The 23,555-nt window shown below is 49.3% G+C and overlaps 1 protein-coding gene across 1 annotated transcript; it reads right to left on the bottom strand.

Annotated features, from left to right (window-relative positions):
- Positions 1 to 4,575: 4,575 nt before the first annotated feature.
- On the bottom strand, positions 4,576 to 23,337 carry CIPC (CLOCK interacting pacemaker). The gene is made up of 4 exons (XM_046647608.1): positions 22,611 to 23,337; positions 16,461 to 16,648; positions 11,169 to 11,338; positions 4,576 to 8,133 (listed from the first exon to the last, which is right to left on the bottom strand). Exons 2-4 carry the CDS (start codon positions 16,594 to 16,596, stop codon positions 7,246 to 7,248), a joined length of 1,194 nt encoding a protein of 397 aa, XP_046503564.1. The 5' UTR covers positions 16,597 to 16,648; positions 22,611 to 23,337; the 3' UTR covers positions 4,576 to 7,245.
- Between the last annotated feature and the right edge of the window lie 218 nt (positions 23,338 to 23,555).

Here is a 23,555-nt window from a genome sequence, read left to right as displayed (position 1 = left end):
CGTCTCCTGGCTCAGCGGTGAGGGCACCAAGGCTGGGACCACACGTGTCTTTCTGGACGCCCTGGGCCTCAGAAAGTGTTTGGCGTTGCCAAGGCTGGGACTAGGGTGAGGCGAGCAAAGAGCTTACGATGCAAAACTGAAGGAGGTGCTCACGCTTGGGGTCGTGCAAGGGCTTCTGAGGCAGCGGGGTGGGGGGGGGGGGTGCTGAGCAAAGCAGAGGAGGCTGCTGTTGTGGGTGAGCTCAGACGGCTGAAGGTGAGTCACCCAACAGGATAATCCACTTCTGAGAGCTCTCTCCTAGTGTGCCTGGGCGTTGGGGTGAGCCTACCAACTGATTAATATGTTGTGTCTTTACCAACCCTTCTGTTCTCAACTAGTAGTTTCACATGAAGAGCTCCTGCCCTAAGATGCTAAACCCAAAGGTTATCAAAATGTTTGACGTAAAAATAGAAGTGAGTAGGACGTGTCACCTTGCCTAGGCTCACACATCCACCTTCAGACGTGTAAGACCTAGTGGGACCCGGACCATCAAAGGGGCAACTGACCAATTGATGGTCATTGCCACCTTCCCGCTAGAATGAAGCAGGGACCTTGTCTATTTTCTTTATCACTCTCCACCCTACAACCAGGTCAGCAGCGGTGTTGACAACTTTATGTATCTGTTACCCTGAAGTGACAATAACAGTGTCTTAGTCAGGTAAGCTTCAGGAATCATTAAAACTTTCAGAAGTAGAAATGATTAAGGTTTGAAAATAACACAAATTTTGATGGAGTGGGGGGAATGGGGGTGAAAAACCGAGCAGTGAGGACCCCATGTGTGAGGATGCCTGGGGCTGACCTGTGCCATCAGGTGCCTGCCCACCTCTGACCCTGTGGGTCCCAGAGCCCTTTTTCCCCTCAATTGAAAAATAGTAATCAGTGTGGCAGAGACATTTACCACCCAGGGCGTGCTCTCCCACATTTCCAAGTCCCCTGCAGTTGGCGGGGCCAGGAGGCCAGTCCTGTCACTGTTGGCCCAATCTGACTAGTATAATCAGCAACATTAGTCACTGACTAGCAGCTTCGCAGAGTAACTGATGCTTGGAAAATGCATCCAGAATGAGAGCAGCATATACTGCGAAAAACATCTTCACGGACAAACATCAATTCGAAGGCTTTAAAGAAAGGCTTTCACCTTAAAGTTATCCTGGGCCCTCGGCCTGCTGGAGCGCCAGGACCTGTGAAAGCATGCTGTCTAAACCATGCCTGTAACCGTGTCCTCAGCTGTGGGATCCTGGGCTGTTTGGCAGCTCGCTGCCCTTGGTGTGTTTTGCTTAAGGGCACACTTATTTGCATTTGCCGAGCAGCCCAGTGACAAGCAAGGAGAAGCCCAGAAGCCTAGATGGAGAACAGAGGGGAGTCAGAATTCAACATTTGCTAGGAGGACCACTCAACCTCCAGAGCCAGGCTCTCCTGTGTCTGTTAAATATGATGCAGGGCCTGCGGGGGCTGCAGTGTTTTATTCGTGTGTTATCTTTAAGCTTCTTCTCTTCCCCTGACTTGGGGGCAATTTATTAATTTGTACGAGGGTGACAGAGGTGGCACTCTCGCCCCAGCTCTCTGTGGGGGTATTATTACAGTTTTACCATTCCTGAGTAGTAGCACGTCTTGGTTTTTCGGCCAGACCCCGGGAGCTGCCACGTTCTCAGCCCCGCACGAAGGGCGGGGCTCCAGGCCCAGCACTCCCAGCTGCCCAGCCGGGGGGCAAAGGCTTGTGGGCACCCCTGGGGAACCGAGGCCTGGTCTGCTCTTTACAGAGACATTCACCAGAATTAACGAGCACCCCCTCCAAAGCCACTGCAATTCCTGAGTCTTTACGAAAATTAAAGGCAGCTATTTTTACCCTCATGCTCTGAAGCCACTCTGAAGGCCTCGCTCCAAACACTAACCACTCAGCCCGCCTGGCCCTCACGCGGGCTGCCTCGGGATCCTGCTCTCAGCGTTTATGCCTCTTCCTTCCCTAACAGCTTCCACCCACTCGCTGTGTTAAGTTCGTACTCCACAGGCTTTTCTCTCTTTCTCGTGCATCTTCTCCAGCTGCTGTAATTTGAGGAAGGAACCATACAGACTGTTCTTTCAAGCAAGTCTCTAATGTCTTGCATAACCATCCTTCAGAAAGAGAAAGAGACAGGAGAGCCACGTGTTCCAAGAACGGAGGAGGAATTCTGAGAGGAAGATGCCTAAGTGGGCCCACAACTCCAGGGACCTACAGAATATCTTCTCCCAGGAAGCCAGTCAAAGGCTGGGTTGAGGTTTGCTCTCTTTCCATTGGTTGTAAATGAGATTTTGGGAGAAGACAGTCAATTATTTCAAGCAAATGACAACCCTTAAGGGGCGGAATGCCATCACTTGAATTCCCTCTCCGGGCTTGTGTGCAGGGAGGCTGCCTTGCTCGGTGGAGCAATTTTTAAACACTTTAGAGACATCATTTTCTCGCAGCTCACCATAATCTCTGGGTGTCAAGTGGACAGCAAGGATTACTCCCCTCCTCTTATGACAAAAGAAACTGAGGTATCGGAGATACAGATGCTCCCTGCCGCCCGCTTCTCCCCAGCAATTCTGAGTGCACTGTCTCACCCAGGCAGACAGCTTCCCATCTCTCCTCTCTCTTCCGGCGTGGATGAAAGGTGATACCCAGGAGGCTGGGACCAGAATAAAGTCCTCACCAAGTACCACCGCATCTATGTGGTCTGTGACTGTTTACCTCAAAAATAATGGTAAATCAGGGCCTGCCCGGTGGCGCAGCGGTTAAGTTCGCACGTTCCGCTTCTCGGCGGCCCGGGGTTCGCTGGTTCGGATCCCGGGTGCGGACATGGCACTGCTTGGCAGCCAGGCTGTGGTAGGCGCCCCACGTATAAACTAGAGGAAGATGGGCACGGATGTTAGCTCAGAGCCAGGCTTCCTCAGCAAAAAGAGGAGGACTGGCAGTAGTTAGCTGAGGGCTAATCTTCCTCCAAAACAACAACAACAACAACAACAAAATAATGGTAAATCAACCCAAGAGGCTCCTTACAACACACACAGAAGCATCTTCCCTGGTTGCGGGGAGAGAAATCTGGAAGGAAATAAAAGCTGATTGACCTACTGTCCAAAGTAGAAAACCAGTTACATCCTTCATTTCAGATGAAAGGAAAGAGCTGTTAGCAGCTGACTGACTAGGAAAGGACATGATTCAGCTCCAAATTATTCTCCTTTGGGGCTAATAATTGTTTGAGAGCAGTCTGTTATATGGGAATTAGTGAATCCATGTTAGCTGCAACCAGGTAAGAAAGGCAAAGCCAAGGCAGACTGGCCGAACGCCTCTCCCAGAGGCCCATACAGTAAGTTAAAGGCCGGCAGAGTACTGTAACACACCGCCACGTAACCAGAGCGCTCGGAACCTACTCTCAGGCACCCCAGGTTTTTAAAAAATTTAATCTGTTTATTTTATAGCTCACCTGTAACACAGCTATAGATCTTACAAACAGATGGAGCTGGGATGAACCACAGACAGAACCAATTCCAATTCTTCATTACTCAGCTGCGAGGAGTGCCACCTGGAGGGGGTCAGTGACTTATCCAAAGTCAGCAGTTAGTGAGGAACAGATGCGGCAAGTGCACGCAGGTCTTAGACCCCTTCACACGGTACAGTCTGCAGTGCTGCCATAAAGACGTGGATCACACAGGCATGTCTGCGAACACGCGTCCTGGGTAGATGAGTATTTCCACGTACGGGAATCGAGCCAAGGGGCCAGGGCTACAAACTCAAGCAACTGTGCCCTGCTCAGCCCGGCCGGGGCCAGGTGTGTGCCTCGCTGCTCTGGGGTCCCTCTTGTGGAAGGATGGCGCTCTTTCAGGAGGGACCTTCTCTAGCCACCTTTACTCATTTTTATTTCATCTTGATGGACTTACGGCCATATTTTTAAAAGTTACTTAGAAAATTGTGTAGCACAGAAATAATGCTGTAAGAACTCGACTACGGCAACCCTTTAGACCTTTAAATGAGGGTAAGCTTTTTATTTCTGCAGTGTCTTAAAAGTCCCAGGAGGGCGTCCTGGCTGGCTCGGGGAGCAGGACTCCAGGCGTCTCCCCGCTCAGCGGCTCTAGGGGAGGATTGACGAGGAGGAGCAGAGCGTTGGCAGGGTGGCAGTCAACTCCAAGCAGCCTGGAGGAAGGCAGGGACATGTGCCTGCTAAGGACCTTCCTGTGGTACACAGAACTGCACCTAATGTGGCTTTAGTTTATCCCAGGAGACAAACTCCACTTGTGAAAGTGTCAGATCCGATGGAAGAAATCATTGGATTGTGTCCTCCTCTCACTCCTCCCAACCTCCCCCGTCCGAACCTCCAAGCCTCCAGGGACCCGGACGGCTCGCCCACCTGCAGTTCCTCTCAGGACACTGGTCAAAGGCTGAAGGAGGCATTTCCATGAGTTCAGTATCTCAGCCCAACATTCCCAAAGGACGTGAGTACACAGGTTTGAAACTTAAATCGAGTCAAATATTTACTCTAGATTTCACTTAGTATTTTTAAGCAGTTATAAAGCAAAAAGGCCCAATAGTTTTCAAGTAAGTGACTTTTATTTTTCTCTGACATTTCACAGTCAATTTCTACAAAACTTCATACTTCTCCAAAAGAATTCACATTTGGTAAATAAATCTCTATCCTAAAGAATTCATAGCAGGAAAAACACTTCAATATGTGCACGAGAGTTACTTTTCTGAAGGAGTCATAGTAGAAAAAAGTCAGACAATACTATAATGAATAAAAAGCAATGAGAGTGTAATAAATTACAAACGTCATTAAACTCCATTCCCATAGCCAATTCAACCCGCAGCTTTTTCTAGATGTGTTTCAACACTGCCAACAAGATCTGCCAGGAGTTCTCCTGAGGGTTGGTGTGTGCTAAGAACGCCTTCTCACCTCAGAACGCAGCAGCTCCGCCACAGCGCGCGACACCAGACCAGAGCATGCACTGCCAAGACGAGTCCTACTTACAGCCTGTGCAGCCAGCCGACCTTCCTGCTCAACCCCGACGCTCCTCCGTTTGCCGATCTGGCTTCTGGCCCCAAACGTCTGCTAGCCTCAGTGGATCTCACCTTCCAAGATCTAGCTTCTCTACTTGGCTCCATCTGCTAACAGCTCCTCCAGGGAAAGAACACCCATGCTAACAGCCTAGATGGGCTTCCGCACCAGCTTGCAAGATCAGCAAAGAGCCGGCGGGGGCGGACTGGGGGCGCTGCTTCTCCCTGCCCCTCAGCAGTGAGGAGCAATGACGGCTTTCATCATCTTTTACTGTGACAGGAAGGGAAACGGCAAACCTTAATCTAGGAAGAAGCGGCCAAGAGGCACAGAGCGCCACAGAGGGTTTTCCGATGGAATAAATTTGGTTCTCAGCAAGTGTGTGCAGATTTTTGACACTCGGTAAGGCTCATGACTGGTGCCCAGGCTGTTCTGAATGCACCTGTCTCCAGAGCTTTCCTGCCAAACATATTCTGCCAAAAAGGAAGCTTCCTCGCATGGTGCGAAGAGCAGAGATGCTGTGGTACCCCAGAGAGTCGGGGGGGCACGGGGAGTGGGCCAAGGGCAGACTGTTCCAAGGAGCTGCGTCTGCTTAGAGACATACTCGCTCCGATCCCTCAGACTCTTTCAGAAAGCCAATGGCAGATCACTATTATCCTACAGCGACCAGGAGCATCTCGGGATTTTTATTAACATCTCGAACTGTTTATTTCTAAATCGGTCCGATCTAAATCATACACAGTTGAGAACAAAGTGCAGGCAACCTGCCCACATCAGAGTTACAACTACCTAGTAAATACGAGCGTTAGCTTCTGGCCTTGGTAGAATTTCAAGAAGATTTTCCTTGTAGAAAAGATGAGGCTGGTCATACAGAACTTCTTATTAAGGTAATTTGTACAAAGATTTTCAAGAGGATGAGATTTTAGAATAAGAGGATAGAAAGTGTGAAACAATACCACTTAGAAATCTAAGCAGTTTACCTTTACAAGGAAGCTGGAAGAATGTGTACCATCTGGAAATTCTCATCAGATTCTCCATTTCTAGATGAACTTCACAGAACCAACACTATCCCTCCGGCTTTGCTGCCAAAATCCAATGCAAGACACAAACGCGACTTGCACAACAGCCGCTCCACGTCACCACGCACCGCACGGACACGTGGAAACTTCGGGTGTGAAGAGAAAATGGATAAGAACGCTTTCCAACTTTTTGTGGACTTATATTTCATAACCTCAGGATGACTTTAATTCCAAGTTTATCAGGCATCAAAATCACTTCTTTCCTTTTATAAAAACAAAAGTAAAACAAAGGGGGCAGCAGAGGGTTAACTTACATTACACTCTCAGGAACCAGGAAGCCATCTTTAAGATTTTCATACATAAAACAGGTTGCATTGTCCCAAAAGAAGAAAGGGAAAGAAGGCATAAATTACCAAAATCTTCCGGCTCCTGACAAGAGATGCCGGCCCTGTCTGCTTTCTCAGACTCTAAGTCAGAAAAGCAACTCATCAACTGTAATTCCAGATGGTACTGAATCCATTCCACACTTAAAAATCTGAAGGATTCTGCCCACCAGTTTAAGTGAAGAGAAGCCTGGCTTGTGACTAAGGTGTAGAGTCAGACGGTACAGCCCTTTCCCCTTGACTTCCACGTCTAAGAAAACAAAGCTTTAAGTGATTAAGTGCTGGCACCCCCAGCCCAACCTGTGCCCAAAGCACTTCAGGTTTCACCCAAACGCACTGCCTCTTATTTTCCTCTGTGACTAAGACGTTCAAGGGCAGAGCCATGAAGGGATCCTTAAGTCACCTACTCCCTGGCTTCACAGGTGCCGCTCTGTACATTCATCCGTGTCACTCACCCTTGATCACAGTGAGTGGGTGGGATGGTGGGAGGTGACAGCTGGAAGAGCCCCACACAGTCATCTCTCCTCCTCTGCCCCGTGAACCATCTGAGTGCCTGAAGGCTAGGGAAAAGGAACTTGAGGACACTCCGAATCTGAGGTCCTCAGTGGAACAGAGACATAGTAAACTGTGCATAGACCACAGGTTAAGACAGCAGCCAGGTACTGGCATGTGGCTTCAGACGTGAACTGCTGAATAGTTTAAGTTTAGAAGGAAAGCTCTTACATAAGTTTCAGGAAATGGGAATAAGATAACAGCAAAAGAGTTAAAGAATCACTCAAGTCACAGGAAAACGTGCCTTCTGAGCTATATGTCTGGGTGATCAGAGAGTGCTTCCAGGTCACTGCCAGCATGACTGGACCCGGATGTTAAAGACGCCTGCAGCCTGGCCCAGGCCTGAGGAGCCCTGCTCTTGGCGGCCTCTATAAACAGCTGGGTCTGCTCCTTTAGCTGGTCTAGTTCCACCTGAGTTGCCTGGTTCTGACGAATCAATTCCTTGGTTTTCAAAGTGATCTCCAGCAACCCGGACTTGTGCAGGACCACCAGGGTGTTCTGAAAGCGCCGGTGTTTGCTCTGCCGCTGCTCTGAGAAGACATCCGGGCTGCGGCAGAGGTGCTCGGTGGCCCAGAGAGGCGAGCTGTAATTAGCCGACAGCGGCGAGAGCGGGGAGCTGCTCTCTAACCCATGCAGGGTGCTGTCTGATGCGCAGACAGGACTGGCAGGGGACGCAAAGGTCAGACTGGGAGCTTTAGCCACGTGGCTGCTGGACACTGGCTGAAGAGTCTGAGGACTTCCGCCTGCCACCTGTGAGGGCACCCCCTGCAGGGCTGAGTCCTCGGCAAGCTTGGCACTGGGGGGCACGGGAGCTGGGGGCCTGGACGGCACAGCACCAGGCTTGGTCGGCTCACTGGAAGACAGGCTCGGCCCGAGTCTCTCAGTGCAGATCTTCTTCTGCGTGCCACTCTCTCCTCTCTCTTCGGGGCTGAAGCACCTTTTGCCTGGGTGTGGGGCTATTTTGGTATAGGAATTGAGAATGGGCAAGTAGTTCCTGGAGTCTGACTTTCTCTCGCCAGCGTGACATGGGCTAACAGGAGGCGGCACGGGCGGGTGCAGGAATAAGAGCTGTGGCTGTGCCGAGATCACTTCAAAGGAGGGCTGGACCGTCCACGACTGGGGCTGGGACGAGCTGCTGCCCTGAAAACAAAGGGAGAAGAGCAGATGACGTGTTACCTGCTGAAAGACAGACGCGCGGACTTCCGTTAAAGGAACAAAGCAGACACTCGGACATTCACAACCATTTCAAGCACAGCGCTTCCCTCACCTAGAGGGCAGCCCTTCTCAAGAACAGGACTGGAGATGTGGCTTGAAAATCCATTTGGGTCTGACGGCATAATTTTTTTTTTTTACTTTTGCTAAGGGAAAACTGGGAGAAACATCTATTTTTATTCAAGTGCTATCATTCAGAAAAAGAAATTGTAGGTAGGTGAAGTACTGACATAGTTAAGGTCACAACTGAGGCCATAAAATAGAGATAGTAGGATTTCCTGGCACATGTTAAAATGTGCTAATCTCAAGCCTATAAATGTGACTTCACCCCAAAGTCTATCTCCATTTACTTACATCTGGAACCTCTTGTACCTGAAAACAACTTCTGATTAAAGTTACATCATGTCAGGAATCCATGGACCCCATTTCAAGGCAGGGACACCCAGCAACCATAAACCCATTCAAGAGAACCACAGCCGCCGTGTATTGCTGCTCCTACGGGCTGGCAGTGTGTGACGTTCTATGTGGGCTGTCTCATTAAATCTCCATACGCCCTCATGAGGTAGTTGTCATTTCCCTTCACAAATAGGAAACTAAGGCTTGGAAAGCTGAAATAACTTGCTTTAAGTCACCAAGCTACTAAGTGATGGAGCTAGGATTCCATCCTATGTCTGACTCTAAAACCCATCATAAACATTCTGCTGTTCTGCCTTTGTTTTATTACTCCTCAGTTAGACATTTTCATTTCTAATTAAAGCATCGATTCAGATGGAAGTCTGATAGAGAAGGGCATGGCTACTTGTCTCCAATATTTAACAGCCAGTCCAGTTCCAACTCGGTCCCAAAGATATGAGTGTAGATGAGGCTGGCAGAGAGAGCCTGGCAGAGCTTCTGCTCCTTGGTGGGGTCCTTCGATTTAGCTGAAGAAGGCTATGGACTATCTTCCACACGTGCACACCGTTTTGCACACATTTCAGCTTCCTGGACGCCTGGCTAGGAACTTTAGGCCAACGGTAAATCATCTCCTGTGCGAAGGCTGGGATGGCCTGGGGAGTCCGTTCTGGAGTCCTCTTGATGTTTAAATATACTCTGGGATGTTCGTAAGCAAACAATGCCAGGCCTAGCAACTGCACTTCCCTGTCAGAGGAGATCCAAAATCAGGGTTCCTTCTAAGCAGAGATCACCTAGTCCTGCTCAGGCAGAAGCAAAACTTCAGGCTGCCCCCTGGTCACTCACACCCTAAGGGTGGGCCTATGAGGCAAACGGATCCAGAAAATATCCAGTCACTGCTTTCCCAAGATGCTCTCACTGGACTGTTCTTCCTAACGCCACTGCTCTGCCCACTGCCCTAAGATCTGCTTAGCTTACTTGTTCTAGTACGAGATTTTACAATGTATTATTCATGCTGAAATCATCTAGGGGCATACGGGACAAGATTTTAGACCTGGATAGGATCTCGGAGTCATTTCACATAAAGCCTTCATGGTAAAGATGAGGAAACTGAAGTCCGTGGTGGCTAAGTAACTGAGTGCAACATCACAGTCCGGGGCAGAACTGGAGCCAGACCTCAAGGAAAAATACCTAAAACTAAGCAGCAATAAGCAAGGTCTTACACGAGATGCACAGATTTTTTTTAAGTACATTGTTATTTTAATTCTAAAGTGTGCTGGATTCTAGCATGTGTGAAAAAACAAAACTAAACTCCTGGACTACTCCACGAGGTCAGCCCACCCCCAAGCCTCCTGTCTCCTCATCAGCCCAGCAGCCTTCCCAGCTGTCTCTGTCCTGAGAACGCAGCTCCTGGAAAAGCCTCCTCAGCCCTCAGCCTGTTCTCGGCCCTCCCTCCAGAGCCGCCAGCCTCACCTCTAACGAAGAAGGCAAGTGAGCACAGAGGCCCGAGGGAGCAGGGGGTAGCAGCTCTGGTGGGGCCGGGACCACCAGACTTGGGCTCCATCTCACATCTTTATTATCTCTCTTCATCTCAACAGGGAGAGCCGTGCTTCCCACTGAGATGTGATTTGCCAGGCAAAAAATCTTCCAATTCTTTTCCCAAACTCCCCAGGTTGCCTTGTTGAAAATCAGTTTGTGCTCCTCAGAAATAACTAGGTAATAGTTGAAACTCTAAGGGTCCCTGTCAGGTCGCAGCCATATTCTTCCACCCAGGGTGGAGAGGTCAGCAACATAAAGCCAGACTTCAAACTTCACTAGCTTCAAGCAGCCTCCTCAGCGGGCCCAGGTGAGAATGGGTCTATTTCAGAGCAAAGCAGGGAGAAGTTAAAGGTTCTTTAACCGAGTTCACATGACTGAGTTCTCGGTTTCAAACATGGGGCTTAGCTTAGATTTTCACCTAAATCTTCTTTCATAGCTAAACAACAGGGTATTCTTCAACTCCACCGCAATGCTGTGTGGACTCTGCCGGGACAGCCATCTGAAGCCAGAGAGCTGCTTTCTCACTAATGACATCAGCTTTGACTGATGACTAAGAAAGTGCTCAGAATGTGACATGAGAAACATGGAAACTGCCTCTAATCCTCAAACAAATAAATGCATCCCACATATCTAAATCCCCAGGGCAAGTCAAATTGAAAGAGAGCTTTTGTTTCCACTCTAAATTCTGCCATGTATTAGAAGGCACCACGGAAGTTATGACATCTCTGCTTGGTTCCTTTACACATCACTAAAGTGTTCTGGAGTCCCTTTGGACAGACTAGGAGTACAGAAATAAAACAGTCTTACTGTCTGGAAAACGAGAACACATGTCATGATTCTTGTATTCCTTTTTCAAGCACTGTCGGCAGTCGAAGGGAAAGCCCCCTCCCAGGAGAGAGGTGCGCCTCGCTGTGCTGCTCGTGGGCTGCTGCGAGACTCTCCCCTTGGTGGCGGGGGGGGGGGGGGGGCCTCTGCACACAGCAACTCAGAAACTCTCACTCGCGCAGACGTTAGAAGCTATCGGGCCTGCTCACCTGTTTGACCAGCACGTTCTTCATGACGACCATGGGGGACAGTGCCGGGAAGGCACTGCTGGCCGTCTTGGAGCTCTGCCTTGGCCTGTCTTCTCGCTTCCAGCCTAAGGCGCTCAGCATGTCCTCCGACTCCATCTGCTCTGCCGAGCTCAGACATTCTGAGCTCCCATCTGGTGGGCAGAAGAATGGTTAGTTCACTCAGGCTCCAGGCTAGGGGCTCTTAACGGGGCCTCCTAGGAAGCCATGGACCCCTCGAAATTGAACGGAACATTTGTGATCTGTGTCTTTGTGAATTTTTCTGAGGAGAGGGTCTTTAGCTTTCACTGGATTCTCAATAGGATCCAAAATTATCCCTCCCACCTCAAAAGACTGAATTACTGCCCTAGGACAGCAGACTTCCTAACACTCTCACAGACAAAAGCCTGCATCAATTAGGGCTCAGTGACAGCAATCATCACCAGCTACAGGAGACAGGGGTTGAAGCCTTCAAACACAGCTCATTTCCTTCAAGAATCTGCTGTTGAAAGGGGAGGGGAGTGTGTGCAAACTGGCGCAGGGTTAAGACCTTCAGAGGCTCTGGGCACCACAAGATGTAATTATAACAAGAAGAACAAAACCAACCTCTAAACCTCAAATTGTACATCCATGCTAAAATTAGAATAGCTTCTTCTTAAGTTTTCTAATTGTAAAATTCTGGAAAAATTCATCAAGGCTGAAGTTAAAAATGTCTTTCTTTGTTAGCCCCTCCGCCCAGTTCAGCACCTCCTTTGTTGGTGTCCTAAATGCATGTGGAGTGTGCCTGCTGGGGATCCTGCACAATGGGCGACAGACAGAGGCAAGTCTCCAAGGCAAAGAAAATAAGCTTTCCTACGTGAGATCCAAGAGAAAGGACTTAATTAGCCACCTACTGGAGTCAACCGAGAGACTGCGGGAACCGCCAGTGAGGGGTCTGGTGACCCCCTAAATGCTCATCAGGAACCTCAAAGGAGCCTGGACGAGGCAGGACTGGAGCGTGACTACAACTTAAGTGAGTGCCACTGTCAACGCTTGTATTTTTTTTTTTTTTTGAGGAAGATTAGCCCTGAGCTATCATTTGCTGCTAATCCTCCTCTTTTTGAGGAGGAAGACTGGCCCTGAGCTAACATCTGTGCCCATCTTCCTCTACTTTATATGTGGGACACCTACCACAGCATGGCTTGCCAAGCGGTGCCATGTCCGCACCCGGGATCCGAACCGGCGAATCCCGGGCCACCAACGTGGAACGTGCTAACTTAACCGCTGCGCCACCGGGCCGGCCCCTCAATGCTTGTATTTAATCAGAATCTCCAGTGAGGCTTTTTACAGATTTTGGGGTCCTCCCCTCCATCTACTGAATTGATGTATCTGGTGCCCAGGCAGGTGGGTTTCACACAGCACCACAAGTACTAACTCAAATGTGCACCTCAAGTCACGAACCATTAGGACCAAAACAAAGGACCTCAGGAGCAGTGCAGGCCTAGTGCTGGATCTGGCTTTCTAAATGCCATTCTGCACAAAAAGGAAACCAGGGCTCCTTGGAGAAACAGCTGATTCCAAGTCTTTGGCAGGGAAGTATGAGATGAGCTGGACATCTTATTGTCTCAGAAAGCGTGGGAATGCTCAAGCACAAATGGCGACACCTCAAAAAGACACAGGAGCTATCGAGAAGTGACTCCCAGTGGGCAGATGTGGGACAATCTGAGCATCAAACTGAATTACAAAAGAACTCCAACGAATCCAGAGATACTCAAAGAAGAGGGCAGAGCAGGGAAAGCGCTTCTGTACAAACGAATGTCCGCTAACGAAACGTACGAGGAACGACAGAAGAGATTATCACCTGTAGACCAGAAACGAGGTAACTGATTCAGGCAACGATCACCAATGGAAGCTAAACCCACTGGTCAAGAGTTTGCTGTGGACATGATAGTCACACAATCTCAAAGTATCAAACCGTAAGTTACTTAACTACGAAGAGAAAAGGGTACTTTTACAATAAAGAAATCTGGTATTCGCTTACACACTACCTTAAGCAAGATCAACCAGAGCATCGCCAAGAACAAGACAAACTTAGAAGTCTGCTTATGTGTTGCAATGGGAAAGACATAGCATAAAAAACGTAGTATTCTGGTAAAAAATGTTTATCCCGGGGCTGGCCCGGTGGCATAGCAGTTAAGTTCACACACTCTGCTTTAGTGGCTAGCGGTTTGCTGGTTCGGATCCTGGGTGTGGACTTACGCACCACTTATCAAGCCATGCTGTGGCAGGCATGCCACCTATAAAGTAGAGGAAGATGGGCACAGATGTTAGCTCAGGGCCAGTCTCTCAAAAAAATAGTTTATCCTGAGCGTTTTTCCCCCCTGAGGAAGATTAGCCTTGAGCTAACATCTGTCGCCGATCCTCCTCTTTTTGCTGAGGAAGACTACCCTGAGCTAACACCCGTGTCCATCTTCCTCTACTTTACATGTGGGACACCTGCCACAGCATGGCTCGATCCGGGGTTCGCTGGTTCGGATCCCGGGTGCAGACATGGCACCACTTGGCAGCCATGCTGTGGTAGGTGTCCCACATATAAAGTAGAGAAAGATGGGCACGGATGTTAGCTCAGGGCCAGTCTTCCTCAGCAAAAAGAGGAGGACTGGCAGTAGTTAGCTGAGGGCTAATCTTCCTCAAAAAAAAAAAAAAAAAACCCCAAAAAAACCCAAAAAGCAGTGCATCAGTCCACGCCTGAGATCCGAACCAGGGAACCTCGGGCTGTGGAAGCAGAGCACAAGAACTTAACTGCTGTGCCACCAGACGAGGCCCCTGTGTATCCTGATTCTAATAAGGGAAAACTGCCAGAAAAATCCAGACTGTAGACATTCTACAAAAGAACAGGCCTAATTCATTCGAAGATGTCAATATCATTAAAAAAGAACGAAAAAAAGGAAGAGAAGGGACAATGAGGGAGCTGTTCTAGACTAAATAAGACTGAAAAGACAGGACAACTAAACGAAATGCACAAGCCTCAACTGGATCCCGGATCCCAGACAGACAGACAAAAAGACAGACAGCTATAAATGATGCTACTGGAACAAGGGGAAAAATGGGAATGTGGACTGTAGCTAATTAATAACTATATTGACATTAAATTTCTTGGGTATACTGATAATGCACTTATGTAAAAAAAATGGTATTTTAGGAGATTCACACAAAAGAACTTAGGGATAAAATGTCAAGCGTTTGCAACTTATTTTCAAACAGTTCAGCACATATAAATATATACATATATAAAATGTGTGTGTGTTGAGAGAGATAAAGCAAATATAGCAAAATAGTATCACTCAGTGGATCTGAAAGAAAGATATCCGCGGTATTCACTCACTTTGGTATAGATTTGAAATTTTTCAAAATATAAAGTTAGGAAAATAATTAAAATGGAAAAAACTATCTTGGTTTTGCAAATGGCATCATATTCCAAGGTAGCTGGAATGATAACTCAGGCGGTGATGAAATCACTGGCACCTGGAGCGGGAGTGCCTGGACACATTCACTGGGGCCACTTTCTGGGGCATAATGAGTTTTGTGGGTTTTTGTTTTTGTTTTGCTGAGGAAGATTCACCCTGAGCTAACATCGATTGCCAATCTTCCTCTATTCTGTATGTGGGTCGCACCTAAGCACGGCTGCCGATGAGTGGTGTAGGTCTGGGCCCAGGAACTGAACCCGGGCCACTGAAGCAGAATGCGCCAAACTTAACCACTAGGCCATGCGGCCAGCCCTGAGTTTGATCATTTTTAATACCACCGTATGTTTGAACAGCACAATACTTTTTAAGGCACTTCTACTTAGAGAATAAAGAGACCACTAGAAGAGCTATCCAGACTTCAGGACATTCTACAAGACAACTGGCCTGACAAAGTTGAAGTTGCCAGACGGAGAAGTGCCAAAATGTCAACAGCACCAGGAATAATAGGTGCTAGGATTATGGATAATGTTTATTTTGCAGGTTCCTAAACTTCTAGGCTTCTATAATGAGCATGTATTACCTTCATGATACAAAAAACAGATGAAAAACAAACACGACGTTAAAAGAAAACAAAGAGCACTAGGCCTGCAACACTTCTGAAACCTGTCTAATCACACAGGTCACCAGAGGCACTTGTAGAGAAAATAGAACCCACGTTGCAGACCCTTGCCATCCGTCTCCAGGAGAAGGGTCTCGACCAGTGTGTTTCACAGATGCCTCAGAGGAGCCTTATGATGAGACAAGCTTGGGAAACTGCCAAGAAACAGAGAGGAAAACCCAAAGGGCTACCAGTTGGCCAGCCCTTCCCTGGACTGTCCTTATTCTAATCCCTTGGTAGGTCTCTGCTGTTCCTCTCTCAGCAACAGTCTATTTATAATTCAGCTTCTCACGCAGCATGCCTACAGGGAGAAAATACACCAATCTAAGGATGAGAGCTCTCTAGTCTTCCTAACAGCTGCATTTCTCACTACAAATTAACAAATCAACAAGACGGACTGATTAGTCTCTGGGAGGCGAGACTGTATAAATTTCCTCTAGGAGAGGGCTCTACTCTCAGGATGCTGACCCAGCCAGAGTCCCCTGGCATCAGCCCTCTGTATCCCCTGGACCAAAGACGTTGACACTAGAGCCATATTCAAACCACGACCCTCAAATCTGGAAATTAAAGAGAGCCTCAGCACAAAAGTCAAGATTCACTGGGCATGCAGCTAGAGCTTTCAGGAGGGTTCAGGACAAACTACTGAGGAAAACTGTGCTACTTTCTTGTCTCTCAGAGATTCGCAGGTTTGGAACGGGGTGGGGGGCTCAGAGTCCAAATGCAAAATGCACAGACACCAGCCGGGATGGGTGTGGGGGAAACGTGTTTAAACCCAGCAAAATTACTTTCTCAGCAAAAAAGTTATCTTAGATTATACACTACTTTTGTAGTGGTGACAACATGCAATAGTATTTTTCTTCCGGCAATGCAACTATTCTTATGAAAAAGGTGCTAAGACAAGAGAATTATGAGTATTTAAATCTCTTTTTCTAGTAACCACTTGTAACAGCTGGAAATGTAAGATGAAAGATCATTCCCTCGGAAGGAACTGAGCCCAGGTGACTCTGATGGGTAGCCTGCCATATGGCATCAGGATTACTATTTTAAGAGAGCAGATAGTTATTTATCCTGCACGTGAAAGCTTTCCATCCTTATCACACAAATGGGGTTTAGGAAGGACGTTTTTCAGGCAAACCGCTCATTATAATGTAGAAAGACTAAAGCATTTTTAACCTGAAAATCCAGAGTCCTTATCTGACTCAGCAGCTGCCACACCGTGTTGACGGGCCACTTTCTTCATCTCGGCGCCTTTGCCGAGCTTGGCCGAGAGTCTTCTGGGGCCTTCTCTGGATGGGTTTTTCCTCTCCATGTTTTACTAGGCCGGAAGTGGACTCATCAGTACTCTTTTCATCTGGATCGCCCTGTGAAAAACAACAATTACATAAGAAGCCACTGCCCAGAGGGCTGGCGCAGGTGAGCCACATGGTGAGTGAAGTCAGGGCAAAGGACATGGCCTCGCCCACTTCCTCTGTAGTTTCTGAGGCTTCAAAGTTTACCAACAGTAGAAGAGTTTCTGCCCAGAGGAGGTCACTGTCCTCTCGCTGCCCTCTGATTCCATTCTAGATTCAAGGCACACGTCCACATGCAGTGGAAGCTTTGTAAATTGCTAACAAAGGCACGCCTGATCAGGCTTCTCGGAATGGGTAACTAAGCCCCTGCTCCCCAAGGAGGAGAGGTCGTGCCCACCTGGACAGGCCAGCTTTCCCAGGCTGCAAGTGCGGGCCCTGACTTAGGCTGCCTCCCACAGTGCACTTTCTCAAATTAACCTTTTCCTTCTTTGGATGAGGTACTGAACAGAGTAAAAACAACTCCTTGTATACGCATGCTACATTTTGCCCTAAAAAGCACTTTTTTGCACAAGTAAGATCACAAATAACAAGCTGTGATTGCATAAAAGCCCGTAACATTGCTGCTATTCACGTTATCTCACCTGAGCCTCACGAGGGCCTCCTCAGCTGCCATCCCATTTTACAGAGGAAGAAGCTGAGCTCAGAGAAGTTACACTCAGTCATTTAAAACTATTTCTCAAGAGCCTGCTCTGAATCAGGCATTGTGCTAGGACTGGGGACAGAGTGAACAGAACAGACACGGTCACTACCTTCCTGGAGCTTCGGTCTAGAGAGAGACAGACACGAACCAAGTAACCATACAATTAGTTAACTGCTATTTTGATAAGAGCTCTGAAGCGGAGGGGCTAACAGTCTGGGGGCACAGGGAAGGGCAGGCTGTCCTGAGGCAGTGACCTGTAGCTGGGATCCGCAGGATGAGAGTTAGCCAGGGAAGGGGACGGGGCAAGTGTGGAGGCCCTAAGGGGGCAAGGAGCCTGACACCTTCTGAGAGCTGAAAGGCCAGGGAGGCCAGAGCACAGCGCGGGGGGTGGAGAAGGTCATGCTCTGATACTGGAGGGGTCAGTGGGTGATGGACAGGCAGTGCATTGTAACCCGTGTTGTAAAGACCTGGGTACGAAGAGCACTGGGAAACCATGGAAAAATTTTAACCAGAAGATTGACACGATCAATTTGCATTTTAAAAGCATTTTGGATGCTGGACTGAGACTGAAGTGGAGAGAGGCCAGAGCGGCAATGAGATTATCGGGGTGCTACCACAGTGGTCCAGGCGAACGGAGGTGGTGCCAGTGGAGACATATTAGGAGGCTGACTTGCTGGGGCTTGGTGAGCGTATGTCGGGGGGTAGATGGCGGTACCATCTTCTAAGATAGGGAGCCCAAGAAGAGCACAGAAGGGATTGGGTAGGGTGGCTAGGCTGGTTCAGTTTGGGCCACGTAGAAAGGAGTGGGTCGTCCAAGGGAGCTGCTGGGCGGGCTGTCACAGGTACGAGTCGGAAGCCCAGGAGAGAAGACTAGATTTGCCTTAGTGACATACAGCTTGTCCATGGCAGATCCAGAACTAGGCTAACAGTGCAAAGAATGAGAAAAATGAGCCCTTCAAAGGGCTGGCAGGGGCTGAGATCCTTCCAGATGTTTTAACAAGGCCATGTGGGTCACCAAGGAACGGCAGCTATAAGGCTGGCATGCTAAGAACACAGCATACTGCAGGGATCAAGAGAGGAGGCGGCCAAGAGAGAAAATGACATTAACAAAATTGGGTGGGTGCTACGGGCTGAATGTTTGTGTTCCTGCAAATTCATATGTTGAAACCTAACCCCCAAAGAAGATGGTATTTGGGGCCTTGTGGAGGGGCTCAGGTCGTGAGAGTGGACCCTCACAAACGGGATTAGTGCCTTATAAAGGGAGCTCCAGAGAGAGCTGTAGCCCGGTCGACCAGGAGAGGACAGTGAGAAGTCTGTGACCCGGAAGAGGACCCTCACTGGACTGCGCCAGCACCCTGAACTCGGACTACCACCCTCTAGAACTGTGAGAAATAAATTTCTGTGGTTTATAAGCTACCCAGTCTGTGGCATTTTGTTATAGCAGACTGAATGGACTGAGACAGCAGGTGTACGCAATGCCTGGTAATGTCTGAAGACATGCGTGACTCCATCCATTTGTCCTTCTGAGTGGAGACACGAGCCCCTGCCAAACAGCACTGCACCTGGAATACCCCGAAACGCCACGTCTGAACATCCCCGCTAAGACAGGATCTAGTGAAGAACATCAACCACTCCAGAAGCAGGGGAGGGATTCAAAATAAACAGAAGACAGGGATGCTTATGAGCATCCTTGAGTGACCCTCTCGCTCAGAGTTTTGCATTCAGTAGAAGGGGACTAAAGAGGACACATGCTGATTTTAATTTTAAGCATAGTTCCAAGGAAAAATTATTTTATGCCATATCTAACTCATTTAAGGGGACTGGCATCCCCATTCAATCCATGTATAACCATGCACTCTTTGACAGGTCACGTTTAGTACTGTGTGCATAAAAGATCCACAATGGCACTGTCACATCTCGCACAGCACTGTGCAAAAGCAACGTCTCTCTGTTGGATGGCTATGAAGTGTGACAGCACAGACAATCCAGTTGAAAAAGTAGACTAAAATGTAAAACTGTATCTCTAATTAAATCAGAAGCCTTTTGTATGAAACAACAAATGAGCACAGTTTCATTTTCCTGAAATAATACTGTCTGAAGGTGAACAGGAGGCTTCTTCAAAAGGGAAGCAGACGTAGCTTGCGGATGGGCAGGCAGACTTATTCGAGTCTGTCTCTGCTGTTGATTCAGATGATGGAGGCAGCTCATGTTGCAACTAACTAAGAACTTGACAAAGTTTCCTAGTATCTTACTAAACATGGCTTATTTTACAGGTTATTTTTTTTCCTTTTTCTCCCCAAAGCCCCCCAGTACATAGCTGTCTATTTTCAGTTGTGGGTCCTTCTGGTTGTGCTATGTGGGGCACCACCTCAGCGTGGCCTGATGAGCGGTGCCATGTCCACGCCCAGGATCTGAACCGGTGAAACCCTGGGCCACAGAAGCGGAGCGCGTGAACTTATCCACTCAGCCGCGGTGCCGGCCCCTACAGGTATTTTAGATAAAGCATCCCAATCTAGTCTTCTACAACCCTTGTGACGAGACAACAAAAAAGATCTTGTTACTGTTTTTAAACTGTAGTCAACAGAGCTAAAGATACACAGCAATGTATTCTGGCTCATAGGGAATTTGCAGGACAATATTGATTGTGGAATCAAAACACTGAAACGTTGACAAACAGGTTAATAGGAGTACAGATGCAAAAATTTTAGATCCTGGGAATTGGTGGCAGTGGGAAATAAAGAACATATAATCTACTTTAGGATAGTAAATTGACTACTTTGCATATGAAAGTGACTAAAAACATGAATGCCTCTGTCCTAAGTAAAGTTCTCTTTAAGCAGCAGGAGGCCTTAGTGTCCCAGAGAGGTTCCAGTGGGACGGAGAATGAAGGGCTACATGCCACCTTGACCTCTCTTCTCTGAGAGAAGCAAGTCCCTCCAGGGAGTGGCACTGAGGACATCAATGAGGCTGTGAACAAGAGACCCACTCATACACAGCTCCATACGAGGCCCTCAACAAGAGAGAAGCAGACAGTGATGGCATTTACTACCAGAGCTCTCAAACCCAGGGCCGTGCAAATGGCAGTCTGAAAACCTCAAGAAGATTCTTCCTCCTCTTTGGTATTATCTTACAATAAAGGTAGATGCTCATAAGCTGACTAGGGGTTGAAAACTGGGTTACCAAGCTCCTACCCGCTGAGCCATCTCAGCTGCCTGGCACAGACTGGAAACCACTAATATTGCTTTACAAACATCTCAGACCCCCACGCGCCTGACTCTGCATTAGAAGGCCTCCAACTTAAGCTCCCAAGTGTCAGACTTGACCCTAATCGGGCCTCTTATAAGTACATACATAGCACGTTGTCCAAAAGGTTCCCAGAGAGACCAGTACACACTAAAACTCATAATGGAAAGTGAATCAATAAGCATAGAGGTTTCTATAAATAGGTATCAGATGAAATTCTAACAAGTGCTCCACAGCATTTGGCTCTTTTATTTTTGCACTTCTTACATCATGCACTTCTTACATTCTAATTATTTGTTTGTCTCCTCAACCTCAAGAGTTGTTTTTTCATCTCTGCAGCCTCAGCCCCCAAGAATTAATGTGTGAGGTACTCAACAGAATAATAAATTCCAACAAATCTTCTGTCCTGCTGAGTCTTGCTGACAGCCCTAGCAGCTTAGTTGTCACCGAAATACATGAACAGCTTGAAGGTCAAGATGCCGCATTTCCTAACACGATGGTCACCTCAAGATCTAACTGCCAGGTCTGGTCTCCCGCAGGAAACAGACCTCTCACCTACCCCTTACTCTAAGATGAAACCTCAGGGAGAAATCCACCAACCAAATCAAAGACTGGTCTAATGCACAGACAGTCTCTATGGAGATTTAGGCTTGTGATAAAAAGGAGACCCAAGGTTTACAAGAAAAGGATCTGAAATGCTGCTCTCAGACTTCTCCTTTTATAGATACTTGGCAACTTTCCTGAGAGCTCAAGTTCCTTTTAAAATGTGTCACGTGTATAACATGCGTGCGCAGACAGAGGTGTGAGGCGAAAGCACGAGCAGAGGCTTAAACACAATAAAGTGATAAGGCCACAGAAAATTAAGACCTTACCACCCAGAAAACCACAAGTAATCCCAGTGAGAATTATAAATACATTACTAGGCTTCTCTGAAGTCACTGTCTCTTGGTCTGCACATTCAGAGATACCATTCTGGGGGAATGTGTGCACAATTTAACAGAGAACAACAACAAAAAAAACCCATCTACTGAAATCTCTAATATTCATCTTCCCCTTCACATCCATTTTCATTTCCCAACTTGGCTGCAAATTCAGGTCAAAAATCCTGAACCCTGATTCCATACAATGTCCTCTATTTGGAACCAGGTATGGCTCACTCCATTCTCCTCTTTCAAGGAGGAAATAATATCAGAGAACTTTCTCAAATCCCAGCTTTGAGAGGGCCCACAGTAACAGTGCCCACCCCCCCCATTCGCACCAGCCCACGCTGCATCTGTGCCAGACAGCAGGAGCACCCTCCAGGCATCCACCAGCCTGCCAGCTCAGCAGGGCAGAACTGGGCAGACCCTAGGACTGTGCTGTGACTGGCATACCACCAGCCTCCCAGGCAAACGCCCAGGCAATGCCTACTGCCAGGACTTGGGCAATCACTGGCTGGGGCCTGTGCCCTGGGTCTGCAATTAGAGCTCCCCCCAACCCACCCACTAACCATTAATTCCTCACTTGGCACTACCCACGTGCTCCCCCACCTCTCCTCTCCCTGGCACCACGCCTGGCAAGTTGGCCACCCAAGAGAAATAACCAGCAAAGGGAGTGACAGCAGGTCTCCAGAAAAGACAGCACACCTGTGCCCCGGGCCCAGAACGGGGCACTACCTCCACCCCGAAACTGGAGGCCCAGGACCCTCACCGGGTTACCAGCTCCCTCGCCCACTCACCTGCTCATACCCTGCTCACAGCCCGGCAGGCCTCCAGGCTCTCCCGGCGCCCGGAAGCCCAGCAGGGGAGCAGGGCCCACCGCCCCAACGGTCTTCCCCCACCGACTCCTCGCACAAGCCCCCCAGGCCGGCCCCAGCCCCCTCCCCACCCGCGATGCCCTCTCCCACGCAGTCCCGCCCCTCCTAGCCAAACCCACCGACTCAATGCGGGAGGGACGCACCACCTCCCGCTCGAACCGTTTGGCCTTCTGTCCCCCGAGAGTCCCTGGTCTCTCTCTGGCCCACCTCGCTCCCCCTCTTCTCTCCCCTACTCCCACCTCCTTCCCCAGCTCTTCAGCCAAACCCTGCCCCGCGCCCAGCCGTCCCTTCCTCACCTAGGGCCGGGGTCGCCGCTCCACGACCAGACTGGCGGGTCTGGTGGCGCATGCGCGAGCCCGGCCCCGCGGCTCCATGACAACCCCGTCGTCGCGGCGTCCCGAGCTATCCCAGCCGCCTCCCGCCCATTTCTCCTCCCCTGCCTCCGCGGGGCTTTCTCCAGCCACGTGACTCTGCTCGGAGGACCCTGCACCATAGAGACTGCCCGCTGTGCTCCTAGAAGGGCCCTAGGAGGCGCTCCTTGTTCCCGCCTCCGCCGGAAGGTGAGGCCGGCGCGCCTCTCGGGGAGGGCGTGCGTCCCGACAGGACTGGCGCTCCCTCCGCAGAGGGCCGACGTCTCTATGGTCGGTCCCCCAGGCTCCGCCGCCATTTTGTACCGGGGACCTTGAGAGACGAGCCGCCGGGCAGGGTTTCGAGGCGGGGTTTGGAGAAGCCGGCAGCGGGTCGGCCTCTAGCACACGTGGCGGGAGGCGTGGTTCTCCTGCGGGAGCGGTGGAGGGCGGCCGGAGGGAACGGCTCTTTCGGCTTGTCCGTTAGGGGTGGGGACCGGGACAGGCCATGCGAGCCGTTGGCGGGGCGGGGGCGTGGGAGGCAGCCGTGTCCCCACCGCCCCGCACGCGGCTCTCGCTTTTGTCACGCCTGTCGCGGCGGCTGGGGTGCGTCCCCGCCTACCCCTGGAGACAGGGCTCCGCGAGGCTGGGGCGCCGTCAGTATTTCTGTTGGATGGTTGCATGTCATTTGATGTGTGACTCACTCTGTCCCGTGCGACTGTCCAAGATGTTGGGTTTTATATGGATGCTGTTTCTCATGCCAGCGCTTGGTGAAGCGTCACACACGTGGAACAGCTGAAGATTAAAAAAAGGGGTTGGGATCAGTTGAAGTTCTGATGCGTTGAGTCAGTGAGGGTTACTTCTTAGATTAGGAAATATTTCTACACGGGTGAC

Source organism: Equus quagga, chromosome 20 (genome assembly GCF_021613505.1).
Source record: "Equus quagga isolate Etosha38 chromosome 20, UCLA_HA_Equagga_1.0, whole genome shotgun sequence".
Lineage (NCBI taxonomy): Eukaryota > Metazoa > Chordata > Mammalia > Perissodactyla > Equidae > Equus > Equus quagga.
Note: the sequence above shows the minus strand (reverse complement) of the source record. Positions and strands in the feature narration are given on the sequence as shown.